Below are 21,522 nucleotides of genomic sequence, written 5' to 3' on the forward strand. Positions count from 1 at the left end.
AAACTGTAAATTTCATATTATTTTCAAAGTGAAAGGGGCATTACTCTGCCAAAAATCATTGAACCATGGTCAAATTCGAACTTGGCCTGGGCATTCCAAAAACATATCCATATGTCAAAGTTGAGTTAAATGTGTTGTACCATTGGGGATATAATTATATGGAAACTGAAAATTTCATATTACTTTCAAAGTGAAAGGGGCATTACTCTGCCAAAAATCATTAAACCATGACCAAATTTGAACTTGACCTGCGCATTCCTTTGACGCATCCATATGTCAAGTTTGAGTTGAATGTGTTGTACCTTTGGGGAGATAATGAACAGAAACTGAAAATTTCATATTGTTTTCAAAGTAAAAGGGGCATAACTCTGCCAAAAATCATCGAACCATGACCAAATTCAAACTTGACCTGTATTTTCATATAACATATCTATATGTCAAGTTTGAGTTGAATGTGTTGTACCGTTGGGGAGATAATGAACGGAAACTGAAAATTTCATATTATTTTCAAAGTAAAAGGGGCATAACTCTGCCAAAAATCATCAAACCATGACCAAATTCGAACTTGACCTGTATTTTCTTATGACATATCCATATGTCAAGTTTGAGTTGAATGTGTTTTACCGTTGGGGAGATAATGAACGGAAACTGAAATTTCATATTATTTTCAAAGTAAAAGGGGCATAACTCTGCCAAAAATCATCGAACCATGACCAAATTCGAACTTGACCTGTATTTTCTCATGACATATCCATATGTTAAATTTGAGTTGAATGTGTGCAACCGTTCTTAAGATAATGAACGGAAACTGATGATGACGGAATGACAGAATGACGGAAGGATGGAAGGACGGAAGTATGGAAGGACGGAACAAGGTAACACTATATGCCCCGGCCATTACATGGCGGGGGCATAAAAATAGTAACATGCAATTTCTATAAATAGTAACACGCAATTCTAGAAATAGAAACAGGCAATTCTATAAATAGTAACACGCAATTCTATCAATAGTAACATGCATTTCTAAAAATAGTAACACGCAATTCTAAAACTAGTAACACGCAATTTTAAAAGTAGAAACAAGCAATTCTAAAAATAGTAACACGCAATTCTAAAAATAGAAACACGCAATTTCTATAAACAGAAACACGCAATTCTATAAATAGAAACAAGCAATTCTATAAATAGAAACACGCAATTCTGAAAATGTTCACACGCAATTCTAAAAACAAGATTGCATTTGAGAAAAATGCTATGCCACCGCATTAATACAACACTAAATAGTAGTGTAAGAACAGATTTTTTTTGTTTCTATACAATTTTGAAGATTGTCATAATGCATAGATCCCTGACCTATCTAATTCTTATTATCAGATTAGTGGTTAAATATGTTGTTAACTCAATAAAAGATCAGAGTAGGAATATATCAATGCACTCGAGTTTAGTGAATTTGGTGGTGAAGGTCATATTTCACACAGCCGAAATTTCATGACTACATCAAAGGACATTACAGTAAGACACTTTGTCAAAATCTAGGTCAGCTGAAATCAAAGTTCACTTTACATCTTAATCTGTGCACATGGTTCAAATTTCATAGCTGTACATCAAAGGACAAGAAAGTAGGTCACATCATCAAAATCTAGGTCACCTGATATCAAAGTTCAATTTTACAACTAAAACTGTGCACATGGTCAAAATTTCATTGCTGTACATCAAAGGACAAGAAAGTAGGTCACTGTCCCCTTGGGCAAGGCAAAATTTTGGACCCAAGGGCTTAATTCAAAATAATCTTGATACAGGTCCACCAAACAACATTTCAAGTCAAATATCTAAGCTGTAGCTTTCTCCCATTCAGAAAACATTTGTTTCATTTTCTGTTTATACTATGTGTACATAATGAGAATCACTGCCCCCGGGCAGGGCCAATTTCGACACAAGGGGTAAAATTTGAACAACTTTGGTAGAGGACCTATAGATGATATTATATAGCAAACATCAAAGCTCTATGCCTTGTACCTTCAGACAAAAATATTTTTTATTTTTTTACTATATGTACATAATGAAAATCAATGACCCCCTGGGCGGAACCAATTTTGACCCAAGGGCTATAATTTGTACTATCTTGGTAAAGGTTCACTTCGCAAAGTCTCATGCCATATATTTAACCTCTAGCCTTTGTCAATTCAGAGAAGAAGATTTTTCAATTCAGAGAAGAAGATTTTTCAAGTTTTTACTTTATACATATAAGGAAAACTATCGCCTCTGGGGCAGGGTATAATTAAAACAACTTTAGTAAAGGACCCATAGATGATATTATATACCAAATATCAAAGCTTTAAGCCTTGTACCTTCAGAAGATTTTAAATTTTTTTACTATAATTATGTACATAGTGAAAATCAATGACCCCTGGGGGTGGGGCCAATTTTGACCCCAGAGCTATAATTTGTACAATCTTGCTAGAGGTTCACTACATAATGTTTCATGCAAAATATCTTAACTCTAGCCTTTGTAAATTTAAAGAAGATGATTTTTTAAGTTTTTACTATATACATAAAAGGACAACCTATGGCCCCCGGGGCGTGGCTAATTTTGACACTAGAGGCAAAATTTGAACAACTTTGGTAGAGTACCTATAGATGATATCATTTAACAAATATTAAAGCTCTAAGACTTGAACCTTCAGACAATAAGATTTTTTTATTTTTTACTATATTATGTATATATTGAAAATCAATGACCCCCGGGGCGGGGGAAATTTTGACCCCAGGGCTATAATTTGAATAATCTTGCTAGAAGTTCACTTCACAATGTTTCATGCAAAATATCTAACCTCTAGCATTTGTCAATTGTTAGAAGTTTTTACTATAAGTTTTACTATATACATATAAGGAAAACCTATGACCCCGGGGGCGGGGCCGATTTTGCCACAAAATGCCTTATGCAAAATATCTAAGCTCTAGGCCTTTTGGGTCTTTACAAGAAGGTATTTTAAGTTTTTACTATATGTACATATAGTGAAAATCAATGACCCCCGGGGCGGGGCAGATTTTGACCCCAGGGCTATAATTTGAACAATCTTGGTAAGGGTCTACCAGACAATGCCTTATGCAAAATATCTAAGCTCTAGGCCTTTTGGGTCTTTACAAGAAGGTATTTTAAGTTTTTACTATATGTATATATAGTGAAAATCAATGACCCCCGGGCGGGGCCAATTTTGACCCCAGGGCTATAATTTGAACAATCTTGGTAGAGGTCTACCAGACAATGCCTTATGCAAAATATCTAAGCTCTAGGCCTTTTGGGTCTTTACAAGAAGATTTTTTAAATTTATTCTTATAATTCCTTTTGGTTGCCATGGCAACCAGATTTCTGCATGAAATAAAATTCTTTGAACAACTTTGGAAGCCCTTCACCCAAGGATCAATCCTGCCAAGTTTGGTTGAAATTGGACTGGTGGCTTTTCACAAGAAGATTTTTTAAGTTCACTATATAATCTATATAACACACACACACACACACAACAAACAAACAAACACACACACACACAGGTGAATCGCTATATGCCACCGCATCGCAGATGCTGCGGTGGCATAATAAAAACACGCAATTCTATAAATAGAAACAAGCAATTCTATAAATAGAAACATGCAATTCTAAAAATAGTAACACGCAATTTTAAAAATAGAAACACGCAATTTCTATAAATAGAAACATGCAATTCTATAATTTAGAAACAAGCAATTCTAAAAATAGAAACACGCAATTCAAAAAATAGAAACACGCAATTCTAAAACAAGAGCACCGCTAGGCGGAGCATTATATGCCCGAAAGTACTTTTTCTTTTAGTGAGGAAGACATGGGAATTAAATACAGTATTACCTACTTCAAAAAGCAATCCTCCTTTATAGCTGAAGAACATTCATGTATATATACAGTTGCTGTTTTCAAAGCACCACCATCAAGTTGTTATCTTGTAAGTAAAAATGCTACAACGGATGGACACCAAGACGTCAGGGGTATAAAGCTGTTAATCCTATAAAATTTTACAGCTGTTGTTCGATTAATACTTGAATTATTGAGCGAAAACTGTTTCCAGTTTAAAGGTGATAGTAATCCCTTGATCTTTGACCTTGTGACCACAAAATCAATAGCGGTCTTCTACCCAATATGAACAATCATCCTATGAAGTTTGAATACTGTGGGCCAAATGGAACTAAAGTTATGCTCCGGAAACCATTTTCAGTATAAAGCTAATAGTGACCTTGACCTTTGACCTTGTGACCCAAAAATCAATAGGGGTCTTCTACCCAATATGGACAATCATCCTATGAAGTTTGAATACTGTGGGTCAAATGGAACTTAAGTTATGCTTCGGAAACCATTTTACATATTTAGCTAATAGTGACCTTGACCTTTAACCTTGTGACCCTAAAATCAATAGGGGTCTTCTACCCAATATGGACAATCATCCTATGAAGTTTGAATACTGTGGGCCAAATGGAACTTAAGTTATGGTCCGGAAACCATTTTCAGTATTAAGCTATTAGTGACCTTGACCTTTGACCTTTTGACCCCAAAATCAATAGGGGTCTTCTACTTAATATGGGCAATCATCCTATGAAGTTTGAATACTGTGGGTCAAATGGAACTTAAGTTATGGTCCGGAAACCATTTTCAGTATTTAGCTTATAGTGACCTTGACCTTTGACCTTGTGTCCCCAAAATCAATAGGGGTCTTCTACCCAATATGGGCAATCATCCTATGAAGTTTGAATACTGTGGGCCAAATGGAACTTAAGTTATGCTCCGGACACCATTTTCAGTATTTAGCTAACAGTGACCTTGACCTTTGACCTTGTGACCCCAAAATCAATAGGGGTCTTCTACCCAATATGGGCAATCATCCTATGAAGTTTGAATACTGTGGGCCAAATGGAACTTAAGTTATGCTCCGGAAACCAAATTGCTAAAGGACGGACGGACGGACGTACGGACGGACGCCACGGGGTATAACATAGTATGCCAGAAATTCTTTCGGGCATATAAAAAGAAACACGCAATTCTTAAAATAGAACACGCAATTCTAAAAATAGAAACACGCAATTTCTATAAATAGAAACACCTAATTCTATAAATAGTAACACGCAATTCTAAAAATAGTAACACGCAATTCTAAAAATTGTAACAAGCAATTTCTAAAAATAGAAACACACAATTCTAAAAAGAGTAACACGCAATTTTAAAAATTGTAACAAGCAATTTCTAAAAATAGAAACACGCAATTCTAGAAATAGAAACACGCAATTCTAAAAATAGTATCACACAATTCTAAAAATAGTAACATGCAATTCTAAAAATAGAAACACGCAATTTCTATAAATAGAAACACCTAATTCTATAAATAGTAACACGCAATTCTAATAGAAACACGCAATTCTATAAATAGAAACAAGCAATTCTATAAGTAGAAACATGCAATTCTATAAATAGTAACACACAATTCTAAAAATAGTAACACGCAATTCTAAAAATAGAAACACGCAATTTCTAAAAATAGAAACACCTAATTCTATAACAAGAGGGCCATGATGGCCCTGAGGTCGCTCACCTGTATAAAGGCCCCCCAACCCCCAACGTTGCAGGGCCAATTTAACCCAAGGGCTTTTATTTGCACAAACTTGGTAGACACCCATAAGAAGATGTTTCATGCTAAACACCTAAGCTCTAGCTCATTGGGCTTTTTAAAAGAAGATTTTTTTAAAGTTTTTACTATACACATGTAGTTAAAAGCAATGACACCCCTGGGGCCAGGCCAGTTTTGACCCCAGGGCTTTTATTTGAACAAACTTTGTAGACACTTACTAGAAGATGTTTCATGCTTAATATCTAAACTCTAGCTATTTGGTTTTTTTCAAAGAAGATTTTAAGTTTTTGCTATACACATATAAAGAAAATCAATGACTCCCGGGGCGGGGCCAATTTTGACCCCAGGGCTTTTATTTGAACAAACTTTGTAGACACTCATTAGAACATGTTTCATGCTAAATATCTTAGCTCTAGCTCTTTGGGTTCTTTAAAAGAAGATTTTTTAAGTTTTTACTATATGCATATAGGGAAAATCAATGACCCCCTGGGGCGGGGGCCAATTTTGACCCCAGGGCTTTTATTTGAACAAACTTGGTAGACACTCACTAGAAGATGTTTCATGCCAAATATCTAAGCTCTAGCTCTTTGGGTATTTTAAAAGAAGATTTTTTAAGTTTTTTCTTTTGGTTGCCATGGCAACCAGAGTTCTGCATGGAATTAAATTCTTTGAACAATTTTTAAAGGTGACCACCAAAGGAACATTCCTGTGAAGTTTAGATGAAATTGGCTTAGTGGTTTATGAGGAGATGTCATTTAAAGTAAAAGTTTACGGACGGACGCCGGACGAAAAGCGATCACAAAAGCTCACCCTGTCACTTTGTGACAGGTGAGCTAAAAAGACAACATTTTTTTCATAAAAATTCTAAGTTCAAGGGAGGTAATTCTGATAACATTTGTGCTAGAGTTGTAAACCTTGTCACATATGATGTGGTTGATGACCAGAAACTTATATTTAAAGTTTGAAGTAAACACCTTAAGAAACAAGGGTGCCATAGTCACAAAATACGCCCGTTTACGAAAGCTGTAGATGGAGATGGGGGCATTATGGATAAGTGTTATCTAGCAAGCAAGTTTTTATTCTTGGCACTGTGTTGTTAAATGAACCTTTAAACAAATCAGTAGGGAAGATATGCACAGGATGTGTGACCTTGACCTTGGTCGCAGGGACCTGAATTGTATGCACAGCACTCAGCCTCACAATGATGAACATTTGTGCCAAATTATATTGAAATCCCTCTATGCATGTAGAAGTTTTGCTCCAGACAAGTGTTTTTCTATGAGCTCTAACTGTGACCTTCACCTTTGACCTAGAGACTTGGTTCATGTGCAGGGCACTACGTCTCATGGTGGTGAACAATTCTATAAATTAACATTAAAATTCCACCATGCATGTAGAAATATGCTCCGGACAACATCTGGATATTTAATCATCTCCAGTGACCTTGACCTTGCAAATATTAACCTAAATTAAATGTGTCACACCTGTAGACCTGGATCATGCATGGAGCAATACATATCATGGTGGTGAACATTTCCATAAAGTATTATAAAAATTCTTCCATACATGTAGGAGATATGCTCCAGACAAAATCTGGATATTTCACCATCTTTAATGACCTTGACCTTGCATTTGTGCCAAGTTATATTGAAATCCCTCTATGCATGTGGAAGTTTTGCTCCGGACAAGCGTTTTTCAATGAGCTCTAAGTGTGACCTTGACCTTTGACCTAGTTCATGTGCGTGACATGGCTTCTCATAATGGTGAACATTCTATGAAATTTCATTAAAATCCCTCCATGCGTGTAGGAGATATGCTCCGGACAAAATCTGGATATTTCATCATCTTTAGTGACCTTGTATATATTGACCTAAATTATATGTATCAAAGCCATAGTCTTGATAATGACCATTTGTGTTACAATCCCTCAATAAATGATGACTAAATGCTCCATATACACATCTTCATATTTTTATCTGAACTTTGACCTCTATGTGTGACCTTGACCTTGGCCCCAAGGACCTGAATCTTGCGCGCGACACTCCGCCTCACAATGGTGAACATTTGTGCCAAGTTATATTGAAATCCCCCTATGAATGTAGAAGTTTTGCTCCGGACAAGCGTTTTTCAATGAGCTCTAAGTGTGACCTTGACCTTTGACCTAGAGACCGGGTTCATGTGCGAGACACTGCTCCTCATAGTGGTGAACATTTCTATGAAGTTTCATTAAAATCCCTCCATACATGTAGAGAATATGCTCCGGACAAAATTGGACGCCGCCCGCCCGCCAGGGGCGTTCCCATAATACGTCCCGTTTTTCAAACGGGCGTATAATAAAAAACTTATAGTGAAAAAGCGTAAAAATTCAAATCAGAAATCTTGAAATTCAGTCTATTTGTTGCCATAGCAACCATAATTTTCAACATAGGAAGAAAAGAAAATGACATTCATAATCTCCATACTGCCATTTATCCATATATCCAGTTTCATAAAAATATTTTCAGTGCTTTTTGCGTTATCGCGGGATCCAGTTTTGTGGACGGACAGACTGATGGAATGACAGACAGATAGACAGACAGACGGATGGAGGGTAAACCTAAAACTAATTATTGTCCTGAAACCATTTCCAATTTGAAGTCACAGTGACTGTGATCCAAGGGATTCAAGTAACAATCCCAACCTGGTTTCCACATGAGGTTGCTATATACCAAGTTTGATTCCAATAACCCATTCCTATCTCTTGTTGTTTGCTGGAAATCATTTCTGTAAAACATACCGGATTTAGCCTTTTCATATTCTATATAACATACCTGATTTGGATTTCACATATTAAATTTGTATATTACATACCTGATTTTTTCTTATCATATTCTAAGTGTTTTTGTTGCTCGAGTCTTATCTCCTAGAAAATAAATAACAATACAAATAATTGTGTTTTATTTAGTACTTTTCAAAAATATCTATTGTACACAGTAATACAGGTATTTCCAGTCAGTTTGTTTAAAATACAGTGCAATATATCTAACAAGAGCTGTCGGTAGGACAGCAACGCTCGACTATTCTTAGTGCTTGATAGTAAAAAAAAATGCTTGATACAGTTACCTCCTCCTGTTAACAGGTCGGGGTCATGATGGTGAACAAGTGTGCAAAGTTTCAAAGCCATATATCAATGGATTTTGAAAATATTTGAACTATTACAAAAACTTTAACGTAAATTCTAAGTCGAAAAAGGGGCATAATTCTGTCAAAATGCTTGATAGAGTTACCTCCTCCTGTCTACAGGTTGGGGTCATGATGGTGAACATTAAGTGTGCAAAGTTTCAAAGCTATATGTCAATGGACTTTGAAAATATTTGAACTATTACAAAAACTTTAACGGAAATTCTAAGTCGAAAAAGGGGCATAATTCTGTCAAAATGCTTGATAGAGTTACCTCCTCCTGTCTACAGATGCATCAATTGAACAACTTTGGTAGAGGACCTCTAGATGATGATACTTAATAAACACCAAATCTAGGTCTCATTATCATTAAACAAGCAATTATCATAGTATTGCAAGCAATCCATAAGTCCCCTACCGGGTAGAACCCCATCAGCATTCTTAATAGTGCTGCAAATCAGCCCATTTTACTAGCCTATTTAGAGGGGTAAGTGGTCTATGTCAGCCAACAGCAAGTTTCATATACCAAAATGTTCGTCTGGATCTGTAGTTTCTGGAATGGATATTCATTTGGCCCAACCCTGATGCGAAGCTAAGATATCCAAGATGGCGTCAAAGATGGCCGCCAAATCCCTAAATATTCTAGTATATTTACGTTGGCTTATTTCCTTTTTCAGTTTTGTAAATCAATTGAAATTTTACATAAAATTTCTTATTTTAAACTTACTCATGCTATAAATTTTGACTTTATTGACTTTTTTTCTAGTTTTCATCGCCTAATTTTAACGAAGAAGAAAAAATATGTTGCAAACTGGGTGTCCTTTTCTGAATATGTGTAACTTATTAGTTTTATTCCTGTTTAAACTGAATAACATTCATGATTTCCTTTAATACAGCTTTAAAACTATATCTTCACATATTTAGAATAAGTTAGAATAAGCGAACTATGCCATAAATGTGTTTTATTGATCTAAATTCATATACAAAGTGGGTGGGGTATTACGATCGGGGAGTCAACTTTAAATTAAATACTTTTTCGTTTTATTTTATAATAGTGATATTAAAAAAAACCAAACAATTTTATTTAATTGGTTAGTGATGAGACATCTGACCTTTCATAGAAAATGCCCTGCATGTGTGTCTAAATGTTGAAATATCTCTTTTATTTGTTTTATGCACACAATAAGGAACTAATTTACTGACCTGCAATTCGGTATTTGCGTTGACCTTGTGCTAGCCTTTTGTTAAGGATTTGTTTGCAAGTTTGTTTCTCCTTAGCCATAAGCATTTATTAGGAAATAATAATATCTATTTATTAACTTACAGAATTTCTCGGACAAGATTTATCTCCACAACCATTAAAACAATGCACTTGAAACTAAATAAATCTTTGAGATCATCATTGTAGGTTACTTCCCTCTAACATCTTTATGAATAAGATAATTTCTTTATTATGCAGGCTGTTGATTTTAAATATTCGAACGTGCTGTCTGACAAGCAGCTCTTGTTTTAAGGCATTGGCTTAACATATGATAATCTACAATTGAACCATATTTGAAGTTTTGTCATTATTGATGACGGATATTATATATATATTAAAATGTAAAATGTAATTTACTAGAACATTTAAAATGGGTAGGTTATTCAGTTTACAGCAAGAGAATTTTCTGCTAGACTGGATCTTAATTATGAATAAAATATTCAATATATATATATAAAATATATATATTGAGTGAATTGAAAATATATACTATAAGGGCAGTTTTCTTTTTAGCTCAACTATTTGATGGTTAAGGACAACTATCCTAGTCGCCCGAGCGTCGGCGTTAAAGTTTGCATACCATCTCAAAGTCCATTGACATATCGCTTTGAAACTTGCACACATGTTTACCCTCATGCCCTCCACTCGAGCACTGGAGGAGGTCTATCAAGCATTTTGACAGAATTATGCCCCTTTTTTCAACTTTGAATTTACATTACCACCTCAGATAATTTCAGAATTCCATCGACAAATTGCTTTGAGACCTTGTACACTTGTTCACCATCATAATCTCAACCTGTGTACAGAGGAGGTCACTGTATCAAGCTTTTTGTGTCGCCTCTACGGAGTAGTGGCGACATATAGGGATCACTTCTCCGTCGTCTGTCTGTCTGTCTGTCTGTCCATCCGTCCGTCACAAAACTTGTCCGGACTACTCCTCATAAACTACTGGTGCAATTTTATCCAAACTTTACAGGAATGATCAGTACCAAGTCTAGTTGTGCATATTGTCAGGATTTTCCGGTTCAATGATTTTTGTCAGAGTTATGGCCCTTTAATAATTTTTAATTTTAAAGTTTGTCCGGACTACTTCTCTTATTCCACTAATGCAATTTCAATGAAACTTTACAGGATTGATCTGTAGCTCAAGTCCTTGCGCATATTGCACGGGTTTTCCGGTTGAATGATTTTTGGCCGAGTTATGGCCCTTTGATAAAAAGGTTTCTTTTTTCTGTGTGTTGCCAGATACACAAAAGCTTGTCCGGACTACTCCTCATAAACTACTGGTGCAATTTCATCCAAACTTTACAGGAATGATCAGTACCAAGTCTAGTTGTGCATATTGTCAGCATTTTTCCGGTTCAATGATTTTTGTTTGAGTTATGGCCCTTTAATAATTTTTATTTTTAAAGTTTGTCCAGACTACTTCTCTTATACCACTTATGCAATTTCAATGAAACTTTACAGGATTGATCTGTAGCTCAAGTCCTTGCGCATATTGCACGGGTTTTCCGGTTGAATGATTTTTGGCCGAGTTATGGCCCTTTGATAAAAAGGTGTTTTTTTTCTGTGTGTTGCCAGATACGCAAAAGCTTGTCCGGACTACTCCTCATAAGCTACTGGTGCAATTTTATCCAAACTTTACAGGAATGATCAGTACAAAAGTGGTTAGTCTAGTTGTGCACTGTCCGTCTGTCTGTCCGTCTGTCACAAAATTTGTCCCAACATGAAATTGGCCATCATCAGGCGACACATGTGATTACTGATCGCTCTTGTTTTTTTACAATATTATGTCCCAATTTTTTTACTATCAAGCACTGAGAATAGTCGAGCATTCTGACCTACTGACAGCTCCTGCGTATGATTTTGAGCATTTTGTTTCAAGTTTGTTGTTAACTTCATAGGAGGAATTAAGAAGAGCTTTCAATTGGACGAAAATAGTTAACCTTTTCCCTGGCGGGTACTTGAGAGTAATACTATGTGCTTTGGGGGGGCGTAGAGAAATATGCACTTTCCAGTACCGTCCATGAACAGGCTCAATCAAACCGAGTCTGCAGGTTAACAATGTAATGATTATAGGTCCTTCGGGATGGTGGTGTTTGTGTCGGTAGTTTTCAATCCGGATCACGACAGAAACCATATTGAATGTACCAGAGCATACATGTAGTTCAGCCACCGAATCGTTCCTGGACAGGCTGTCAAGCAGTTTACCAGTACTAGTTGCCCTCACTTTTGCAAGGAACTGAAACTTCTGTACATGGCAGAACAGTAGTACAGTGCGAATAACCGTAGAAACTATTTCATGATCAATTACAACGAAAGTGACCTGCCCCGTCCGGGAATCAAACACTGGATCAAACACATTCACAGTCCAACGCTCTACCTATTGAGCTAACTGGACGACTAGGTCCTTCGGGATCATTGATTGCAAAACTTTTATAGTTGAGGATTGGGTACTACTTAGTCGGTACTAAGAGACGTGAGATATGGTCTCTCATGAACAGACCCCATCAAACATAGTTTGAATAATCAACTTTGCCATGTTTAATTGCTCTCAAGGGATCTTCTCTTTTCCTGATTTTCACAATCATTATGCCAATGACATGTTAGTTTACTTTATATTTAATTTTGTATATTTAAGATTATATGTTAAGTCTCTCTACTATTTCACAACCGAAGGCTATACGTTGCATTAAATAGCACTTACCGCTACCTATATGATATCCTTAACAAGAATAATCAAATTTGATCAAGTGAAATCTTAAATTCATTTGTATATCCAAGTGAACGTAAAATGATTATAACAAACTCTGCGGATGTTTCTAAATTCAAAATTTTACTATTTCATGTTTAAATGTTGAATTCTGCTTAAGCCGGTGCTAGGGGGCGTGGACGGTAACTTGCACTTTCCAGTACCGTCCATGAACAGGCTCAATCAAACCGAGCCTGTAACATTTTCAATTTTGCCGTGTTGGGCTTTCTTTAGGGATTCTGTATTTATCTATCTTAATATTTCAAATTTAAATATTTCTATCATTAACAATAACACAGTAACTAAAATCTATGATAATTGTTTTTTTTTAAATACATGTAACATTGTTAACTGTTCACAAGTACTTCATGCAACATCATATTGGGTATATATATTTCTAGGTTTAAATTAGATTTGCCTGGGCCTGCTGTCGTGTGGATGATTCTAATGAACGCAATTTATTTATTACTGGCTATCGCTATCATAAATTACGTAAATATTTTACAAAGTCCTGTCGTTGTAAATCAGATATATTTAAAATTTAATTGTACTTTAAAAACTCTTTTACGTCTAGGCATAAGCAGGCCTGATTTATGTGGAGCTGACAGCTTATCTGTGGCATGCAGGCTTCATAACCTCTGATCCCTTTTCAAAATTCTATTTAATTAGTTACGCTCATTGTTTTCTTGTTTAGGGCACACACATTCTTGTACTTGGGGACCATACGCCGCTTTTATGGAATGACACTAACGTGTCACATTGAAGGTTCCATGATAACCACATTATAAGCGCGTATGCGATTGTTTCTTAATCCAAAAGTTCACCAAGTTGAATTCTGCTTAATTCGGTGCTAGGGGGCGTGTACTGTAGTTTGCACTTGACAGTGCCTTTCATGAACAGGCTCAATCAAACCGAGCCTGCAACATTTTCATTTTTGAGGTTTGTGAGTTCTTAATTGTTTTAATTTCGTCTTCTGTCTTGGTAAGTGATGTTCTTGTTGTTCTGCCTTCATTTAAGGCATGGAGTACTTTGGTTATGGTAATTAGGCTGTACCTTAATTGTACATATTTACACGATCATGTATTCTTTTATTTATTTCGTGTAATGTAACCATAACAATTGTTAGAATTTTACTTGGCGGGGATTTATTTTATTTACACTGTGTCGTCATATAGGAACATACCGGTAGTGGTAATTGCAAGTTACTATCCACACCCCTAGCACCGGCTTAAGCACAATTCTCAATTTTACATAAACTGGTACACTTAAAGGAAGTGAAGACATGTCTATAGATGTATTCATACGAAAGTGATCATGGTATCTTCAATGTAAAATGTTCGTGCAATTTCACGAGATACAACATATTGTCCACAAGAAATAGAGAACAATGGGGAATACTAAATAAAATGGATTTATAAAACAGGATCAAATGTCAAAATATAATCTTTAAAAGCTGGAACATATCCAAAGGGTTATTATACACTATTTACCCAAAGGGTTGTTATACACTATTTAAAAGAAATACTAGAACCACACAACTCTAAAAAGGTCAATTAGAAGGAATTTAAATAACACAAACACAATTATAATGCCAAGCTGAATGATTTTCATATAGACATTATGTTTTATCCGACTACTATGCATGTTTCATGAAACCGAATGATCAAAATATCAAACTTTTTAAATGAGTGTTTTGTCAATTTAAGAAACTTTAAAAAATAAATTACATTTCATTTGACATAAAAAGGTGTGTAACATATAAATAAATGAACAGAGGTTGTTTTGCATACATTGTACTTTTCAAATCCTAAGGTTAACTTACAATAAAATCATGCTTATTAAATTGGTAACACATTTTTGAACAGATTTTTAGATCTGGCAGGATACCTGTAATAGTATCACACTTTGAAAATCACTTTGTGTTTATTAACTTACGTAAATATTGTCATTTCATATAATCAGTATAATCGAGGGGTCAGAGTTTCTCAAGATTTCTATTCGCATCTACTAAAAATAGTGGGTAGGGTACGATCTAAACAGAATTCATTAAATAACCAGAAGCAAATTATCACATTCCTTGTTAATTATGTTAGTCAGTTACATGGACTGCACTAAAGAAGCTATAATTTGACAGAAAACACAACATTTGGGGAAATAATTGATAGAACAAATTAGTACCAGTTACAACCTTACATTGAAAGACTATTTTAATGTACCGCATCTCATTTTATATGTCTTACTGCATAATTACAAAGAAAGATTTCTTAAGATATGATATGAATGCATTAAAGCATTAACTCTCATGAATATATAACAATAATGGAATAACAAAATAATTAATAGATATTTCTCTGTTTAAGCTAAGACAAGAGTACCATAGCAAAAACCCATATGTTTAGCATAATTTTGCTTATTTACGTATAAAAAAGCAAAAAGCAATCGGTTTTCTCCAATAAAATTAAATCTCTTCGTATAAAACGCTTTAAATGATATCTTCCGTGCAAAAATTTCACTTGAAATACAAAAGCGGAAACAAATATGAGCAAATATTAATATTCTAGAATATTTAGGGATTTGGCGGCCATCTTTGACGCCATCTTGGATTTTTCAGCTACGCATCAGACTTGAACCAAATGAATATTCATTCCGGAAACTAGAGACCCAGACGAACAATTTGGTATATAAAACTTGCTGTTGGCTGAGATAGACCACTTCGGTGTCAATTTACCCTGTGAATTTGCAGCACTATAAGGGCCATTGGCCATTCACTAATGTTTCAATTTTTCTCTATTTTAAGTAAATTTGTAGGAAAAGTTCTTTAAAAGTGATCACAGGAAACAGTTTTTATGAACAGACAGAAAGACGGACTGAAGGACACTCTAAAGTTAATATTTGAAACATCCTTGTTACCAAAATATAACATTTTTAAAAGCAAAATTCTTAAAGAGGAGATAACTCTTGAATTAAAGATGCAATTTCATAAAAGATTTCAGCTCTTTTTGACTTATCAAAAATATTGTTATATTTGCCATGTTTTAAGCCTATTTGTTGCCATGGCAACCAATTTTTTTCAAAATAGGAAGAAAAGATATGACATACATAATCTCCAGACTACAATCTACCCATTATGTCAAGTTTTATAAAAATATTTCCAGTACTTTTTGAGTTATCACTGGATTCATTTTATGTGTAAAATTTGCCATATTTTCAGTCTATATGTTGCCATGGCAACCAGAATTTTCAATATAGGAAGAAAGGAAAAAGATGTGCATAATCTCTAGACTGCCACCTACCCATATTTTAAGTTTCATAAAAATACTCCAGTACTTTTTGTGTTATCACTGGATCCAGTTTATGTGTAAATTTGACATATTTTCAGCATATTTGTTGCCATAGCAACCAAAATTTTCAATGTAGGAAGAAAAGAAAAAGACGTGCATAATCCCCATACTGCCATCTATCCATATATCAAGTTTCATAAAAATATTTTCAGTACTTTTCATGTTATCACGTGATCCAGTTTTGTGGACGGACTGGTGGACTGACAGACAGACAGACGGACAGATGGTAAACCTAAAGTCCCCTCCGGTTAACAGGTAGGGGACTACTAAAAAGGTTTTTGAATTATCCATTTCTAGCTATGTGACCTTCTTATGAAATAAACCTGTACAATTTGAACAACTCTGAAAAGTGACCAGCTAATAATGCTCATTATTTCTTTTGGTAATATACTATATCTGTTTATAAGCAGATGTTTAAAAAAATTGATGCACAGCAAACAGAGCGCAATCACAATAACTAACCATAAGCAAATTGTGCTCAGGTGAGGTAAAATGTAGATAACAACAAAATGGGCATCATAAAATCAAAAGAAAAACAAACTTTCTAACGTTATTGTGTTCCTTGACAAGCTAATAATACTGGTCTGCTATACAAACATTAGTTTTTTTTTAAACCATGGTTGTATTGGAATACATTTATTGGTATATCAACTTGAAACAAACAAAAGGAAAACATTTTTTACCTGTATTTTCTCTGTTATAACTGCCTCAGGTTCAGTAAACTTTCTTTTCTGTTCTTTCCCAGCCTCAAGTTGTCCCTCTCTTTCTTTTGCCAACTGTCCTTCAAGTTCAATAAATTTATTTTTGAGCTCCTCATATTCCTCTTCAGCTGCAGCATTTTCAGTAAATTCCCACATTTTTGTCATTTCATCTTTGATTTGTTTCAAAATTTCTTCAGAGCATTCAATAGTAATAGCATGGTCTTTTTGCTTTAGCTGATGAAAAAAAAAAAAAGGTTTCGTTTTCTTTCAGAGATAAAAATGTAGCTACATGATTTATAATACCGACTCTTCTATACAACAAAAATTATATATAGGGTCAAACTTTATTTCAAAATTATCTCAATTGGTTTTTTATTTTATCATGCAACTGCTATAGTAACTGCCCGATAACACTTGCCTGATAGTTATTTTTGATATCAGGTCATTTAAACCTGATATCAAAAATAAGCCCCGCCCATTTTAACGGCCTTTTTTCAATTGCTTATAACTGTTCTCATTTTCATCAGCATGTGATTTCTACAATGTAATCTCATACCCTTGCAAGTCTTGAATCAACATGCAATATTTATTTATTATTTCGATTTCAATTACGAATAAATAAGATAGCGAATAGTTAGCACCAACATAATGAAGTGACGTCATAATTCATATTGCAAATGACATCATTGATGTTCACGTCATACTATACATGTAATAAAAACAAACAGGCTAGGCGATTTTCAAATGTTTACTTTATTTCGCCTGATTATTATTTACTAGTAAGTAGTTGAACAAATTGTTTTGTTTAAACAAGAGGGCCATGATGGCCCTGAGGTCACTCACCTGTATAAAGGCACCCAGAGCGGGGTGAGTTTAAACCCCAGGGCTTTTATTTGAACAAACAAAATATAATGAAACAAGATTGCATTTGAGAAAAATGCTATGCCACCGCATGGGTCAAATTTCATTGCTGTACATCAAAGGACAAGAAAGTAGGTCACTGTCTCCTTGGGCAAGGCATAATTTTGACCAAAGGGTTTAATAACAATCTTGATACAGGTCCACCAAACAACATTTCAAGTCAAATATCTTAGCTATAATCTTTCTCCCATTCAGAAAACATTTGTTTTATTTTCTGTTTTTAATATGTGTACATACTGAGAATCACTGCTCCCAAACAGTGCCAATTTTTGACATTTGAACAACTTTGGTAGAGGACCTATAGATGATATTATATATCAAATATCAAAGCTCTATGCCTTGAACCTTCAGACAAAAATATATTTTTTTTTCACTATATGTACATAATGAAAATCAATGACCCCCGATGCGGAACCAATTTGGACCCCAGGGCTATAATTTGAACAATCTTGCTAGAGGTTCACTACACAATGTTTTATGCAAAATATCTTAACTCTTTCCTTTGTAAATTTAGAGAAGATGATTTTTTAAGTTTTAACTATATACATATATGATAAACCTATGGCTCCCAGGGGCGGGGCTAATTTTGACACAAGAGGCAAAATTTGGCAACTTTGGTAGAGTACCTTTAGATGATATCATTTAACAAATATTAAAGCTCTAAGCCTTGTACCTTCAGACAATAACATTTATTTATTTTTGAATATATGTATATATTGAAATCAATGACCCCAAGGGCGGGGGCAATTTTGACCCCAGGGCTATAATTTGAACAATCTTGCTAGAGGTTTACAACACAATGTTTCATGCAAGATATCTAACCTCTAGCATTTGTCAATTGCTAGAAGAATTTTTTTTAAGTTTTTACTATATACATATAAGGAAAACCAATGACCCCTGGGGCGGGGCCGATTTTGACCCCAGGGCTATAATTTGAACAATCTGGGTAGAGGTCTACCAGATAATGCCTTATGCAAAATATCTAAGCTCTTGACCTTTTGGGTCTTTACAAGAAGGTGTTTTAAGTTTTTACTATATGTACATATAGCGAAAAATCAATGACCCCGGGGCGGGCCGATTTTGACCCAAGGGCTATAATTTGAACAATCTTGGTAAGGGTCTACCAGATGATGCTGTATGCAAAATATCTAAGCTCTAGGCCTTTTGGGTTTTTACAAGAAGGTATTTAAAGTTTTTACTATATGTACATAGTGAAAATCAATGACCCCTGGGGCGGGGCCAATTTTGACCCCAGGGCTAAAATTTGAACAATGTTGTTAGAGGTCTACCAGACAATGCCTTATGCAAAATATCTATGCTCTAGGCATTTTGGGCTTTAACAAGAAGATTTTTTAAATTTATTCTTATAATTCCTTTTGGTTGCCATGGCAACCAGATTTCTGCATGGAATGAAATTCTTTGAACAACTTTGGAAGCCCTTCACCCAAGGAACAATCCTGCCAAGCTTGGTTGAAATTGGACTAGTAGTTTTTCAAAAGAAGATTTTTTAAGTTCACTATATAATCTATATAACACACACACAAACACACACACAGGTGAATCGCTATATGCCACCGCATCGCAGATTGCGGTGGCATAAAAACATATAATGAAAAACTATGACCTCCTTCTTCAACCCCCCCCCCCACGAGCAGGGCAAATTTTCACCCAAGGGCTTTTATTTGAACAAACTTGGTAGACACACATAAGAAGATGTTTCATGCATCTAAGCTCTAGCTCATTGGGTTTTTTTAAAAGAATATTTTTTAAGTTTTTACTATACACATATAGTTAAAACCAATGACTCCCCTAGGGCGGGGCCAATTTTGACCCCAGGGCTTTTATTTGAACAAACTTTGTAGACAATTACTAGAAGATGTTTCATTCTTAATATCTAAACTTTACATATTTGGTTCTTTTCAAAGAAGACTTTTAAGTTTTTGCTATACAAATATATAAGGAAAATCATTAACACCCGGGGCGGGGCCAATTTTGACTCCAGGGCTTTAATTTGAACAAACTTTGTAGACACTCACTAGAAGATGTTTCATGCTTAATATCTAAATTCCAGCTATTTTGGTTTTTTCAAAGAAGATTTTTTAAAGTTTTTGCTATATACATATAAGGAAAATCAATAACCCCCTGGGCGGGGCCAATTTTGACCCCAAGGCTTTTATTGAACAAACTTGGTAGACACCAATTAGAACATGTTTCATGCTAAATATCTTAGCTCTAGCTCTTTGAGTTCTTTAAAAGAAGATTTTTTAAGTTTTTACTATATGCATATAGGGAAAATCAATGACCCCCTGGGGCGGGGCCAATTTTGACCCCAGGGCTTTTATTTGAACAAACTTGGTAGACACTCATTAGAAGATGTTTCATGCTAAACCTCTAAACTTTAGCTCTTTGGGTTCTTTAAAAGAAGATTTTTTTAAGTTTTTACTATATGCATATTAGGATAATCAAAGACCCCTGGGGAGAGGCCAATTTTGACCCAAGGCCTTTTTTTTAACAAACTTGGTAGACACTCACTAGAAGATGTTTCATGCGTAATATCTAAACTCCAGCTATTCTGGGTTTTTTCAAAGAAGATTTTTTAAGGTTTTGCTTTACCTGTACATATAAGGAAAATCAATGACCCCCGGGACGGGGCCAATTTTGACCCCAGGGCTTTTATTTGAACAAACTTGGTAGACACCCATTAGAACATGTTTCATGCTGAATATCTTAGCTCTAGCTCTTTGAGTTCATTATAGGAAGATATTTTAAGGTTTTACTATATGCATATAGGGAAAATCAATGACCCCCTGGGGCAGGGCCAATTTTGACCCCAGGGCTTTTATTTGAACTAACTTGGTAGACACCCATTAGAACATGTTTCATGCTGAATATCTTCACTCTAGCTCTTTGAGTTCTTTATAGGAAGATTTTTTAAGCTTTTACTATATGCATATAGGGAAAATCAATGACCCCCTGGGGCAGGGCCAATTTTGACCCCCTGGGGCTGGGCCAATTTTGACCTAAGGGCTTTTATTTGAACAAACTTGGTAGACACTCATTAGAAGATGTTTCATGCCAAATATCTAAGCTCTAGCTCATAGGGTTTTTTCAAAGAAGATATTTAAAGTTTTTTCTTTCGGTTGCCATGGCAACCAGAGTTCTGCATGGAATGGAATTCTTTGTTAAGGCTTCACACAAGGAACATCCCTGTGAAGTTTCATTATGATCTGCCTTATGGTTTCAGAGGAGATGTCGTTTTAAAAGTGTGAACAGACAACAGACGACAGACGAAAGAGTGATCCAAATAGCTCACCCTGAGCATATGCTCAGGCGAGCTAAAAATGTAAAAATCTACTTTTAACATTGGTGACCTTGACATTGGTGACATTGACCTTGACTCAAATGACCCCTTACTATACCCAAAGAAGGAGGACCTCCATTGGCATGTTTGTATTAAACATGAAAGACATCAACCAAAAAATAAAGGCTGTATGAGCAAAAATGTTTAAATTTATTTTCTAAACCAGTGGCTTGACCCTAGAGACCACTTACTCCACAAAAAGTTAGAGGACCATTAAAGGTATCCACCTACCAAATATGCAAGATATCATTAAACTAGAAATGTGTCATCATGCCACGGATGCCCCCCGCATGCAGCCAAAATTTCAAATGTTATAATATTTAGTTCCAAATTTGTTTGCACAAATTATTTTTTTCATTCTAAGTTCAAAGCCCTTAAAAC

At 35.1% G+C, this 21,522-nt stretch overlaps 1 protein-coding gene across 1 annotated transcript in view; it reads right to left on the reverse strand.

The window, feature by feature from the left end:
- LOC132731021 (uncharacterized) overlaps positions 1–21,522 on the reverse strand; it is a 71,089-nt gene that overhangs the window by 35,625 nt on the left and 13,942 nt on the right. The window contains exons 3-4 of the mRNA XM_060717121.1: positions 16,842–17,093; positions 8,496–8,547 (exon numbers count right to left, since the gene is read on the reverse strand). Coding sequence (XP_060573104.1) covers positions 8,496–8,547; positions 16,842–17,093 — 304 coding nt within the window. The remainder of the gene's footprint in view (positions 1–8,495; positions 8,548–16,841; positions 17,094–21,522) is intronic.

This window comes from Ruditapes philippinarum, unplaced genomic scaffold (assembly GCF_026571515.1).
Source record: "Ruditapes philippinarum isolate M1 unplaced genomic scaffold, ASM2657151v2 ctg3237_1_1_1_1, whole genome shotgun sequence".
Classification (NCBI taxonomy): domain Eukaryota; kingdom Metazoa; phylum Mollusca; class Bivalvia; order Venerida; family Veneridae; genus Ruditapes; species Ruditapes philippinarum.